At 41.0% G+C, this 1,934-nt stretch overlaps 1 protein-coding gene across 1 annotated transcript; it reads left to right on the plus strand.

Annotated features, from left to right (window-relative positions):
* On the plus strand, positions 1–945 carry LOC138768675 (olfactory receptor 6N1-like). The gene has a single exon (XM_069946625.1). It carries the CDS (start codon positions 1–3, stop codon positions 943–945), a length of 945 nt encoding a protein of 314 aa, XP_069802726.1.
* The last annotated feature ends 989 nt before the right edge of the window (positions 946–1,934 follow it).

Below are 1,934 nucleotides of genomic sequence, written 5' to 3' on the forward strand. Positions count from 1 at the left end.
ATGGGAATAAGCCCCAATGGTAGCAGAATCTATGAAATTGTGTTACAAGGATTTCCAAATCTCCAAAACTTCCATGATCTTCTTTTCATCCTCCTCCTTATCATCTACCTGTTCATCATTTCTGGCAATGCTGTAATACTGCTTGTAATCTGCAGAGAGTCCGCCCTACACTACCCCATGTACTTCTTTATCGCGGCGTTGAATTCCTTGGAAATTTGCTATACGGCCGTCACAATTCCAAAAATGTTGGCTTATCTCTTGGTTGATGAGAAGACGATCTCGTTCAATGGATGCCTAGTACAGGCCTATTTCCTACATGCTCTTGGAGCAGCGGAGTGCTATATCCTCACAATCATGGCGTATGATCGATACTTGGCCATCTGTAAGCCCATCTGTAAGCCATTGAGATACTCATCTATTATGACTACCAGCCTATATGTCAATTTGATTGTCACCAGTTTAATTGGAGGGATTCTAAGTCCAGTTGGTGAAACCATCTTAATTTTGCTTCTTCCATTTTGTGGGCCCAATCTTATTGAAAACTTATTCTGTGACTTCCCCCCATTAATCTCTTTGGCGTGCACAGATACAAGGTTATATATATTGGTGGAATTTATCATCAGTTCCTCTATTTTATTTTGGATTGCTTTTGTTCTTTTCTCATACATCAAGATAATATACATCATCTTAAGAATAAGGTCCAAAGATGGTCGACGAAAAGCCTTCTCTACCTGTGGGGCGCACCTTATTGTTGTCACTTTGTTTTTCGGGAGCATTATCTTTATGTATATACGCGTTACAAAAAGTCACTCTGTAGACTATGACCGGGTGGTGGGTCTCACCTATGCGGTGTTTACGCCTCTAGCTAACCCCATCATCTATGGACTGAGAAATCAGGAAATCAAAAGATTGCTATATAAATACTTACACGCCAGACCGTTATAATTTTTTTAATATAGTTTCATAAATAAATAAAAGCAAAAGGATAACAAATTGTATGGATTTTAAGGGATAATATTAAGCTCAAACACCATTAAAGGTTAGATACATTGCACACAAAGGGGGAGATTTATCAAACATGGTGTAAAGTGAAACTGGCTCAGTTGCCCCTAGCAACCAATCAGATTCCACCTTTCATTTTCCAAAGAGTCTGTGAGGAATGAAAAGTGGAATCTGATTGGTTGTTAGGGGCAACTGAGTCAGTTTTACTTTACACCATGTTTAAATCTCTCCCAAAGTGTACACAAGCAACTTACAATTGTCAACAGAAATAAAGGCATAGCGGTCCATCCACATAAGTTCAGTCCAAAGAAAAATGTGGGTAGTCTCTGTACCTGAGGTAGGCTAACCAAGACTAGTTTATTAGGCCTTGTGAAAATGTTTAGGCCTAATTAGTCTTCAGTTCTCAGATAAAGTCTGCCTCAAACAAGATAACCAAGACTTGTTTACATTTAATGCCAAATCTTGGTCTGCGTTCTAAAGGTTTACATACGACTGATCTGGGTCAAGATCATTGTGATCATGGCACCATGCAGAGTTTTTATCCCAGTCCCTTTCCAGTTCACACTATGAGGGCAAATCAACTGTAATATCCTGTTCTTGTTCTGAGAGGGAGAATCATCAACCTACAAGAGGGATATAGCTGTGCCAGGACTCTTTTGCAAACACCTAACTCTTTGTGGGCTTCCAACAAGAGTTACAGCTGTGTGCTATCATGCCATGGCCATCTTTTGCATATGCCCTGCAATAAGGTATTGTAATGCACCCTACCATGAGTAAAGTATAAAGGCCGTATTACACGGCACGATAATGAGGGGGAAGCGAGTGCCGACCTGTCAGTTCATCTCTCACTTCCCCCTTGTTCCCTGCTCGCTGCCTGTGCTATTACATACACAGACAGCGAGTGCAAGAAGCACAGAGGGGGGAAGGGGCTG

Source organism: Dendropsophus ebraccatus, chromosome 12, assembly GCF_027789765.1.
Source record: "Dendropsophus ebraccatus isolate aDenEbr1 chromosome 12, aDenEbr1.pat, whole genome shotgun sequence".
Taxonomy (NCBI): Eukaryota; Metazoa; Chordata; class Amphibia; order Anura; family Hylidae; genus Dendropsophus; species Dendropsophus ebraccatus.

Coding starts and splice junctions, on each gene's coding strand:
- LOC138768675 (XM_069946625.1), top strand. CDS start 1: ATGGGAATAAGCCCCAATGGTAGCAGAATCTATGAAATTGTGTTACAA.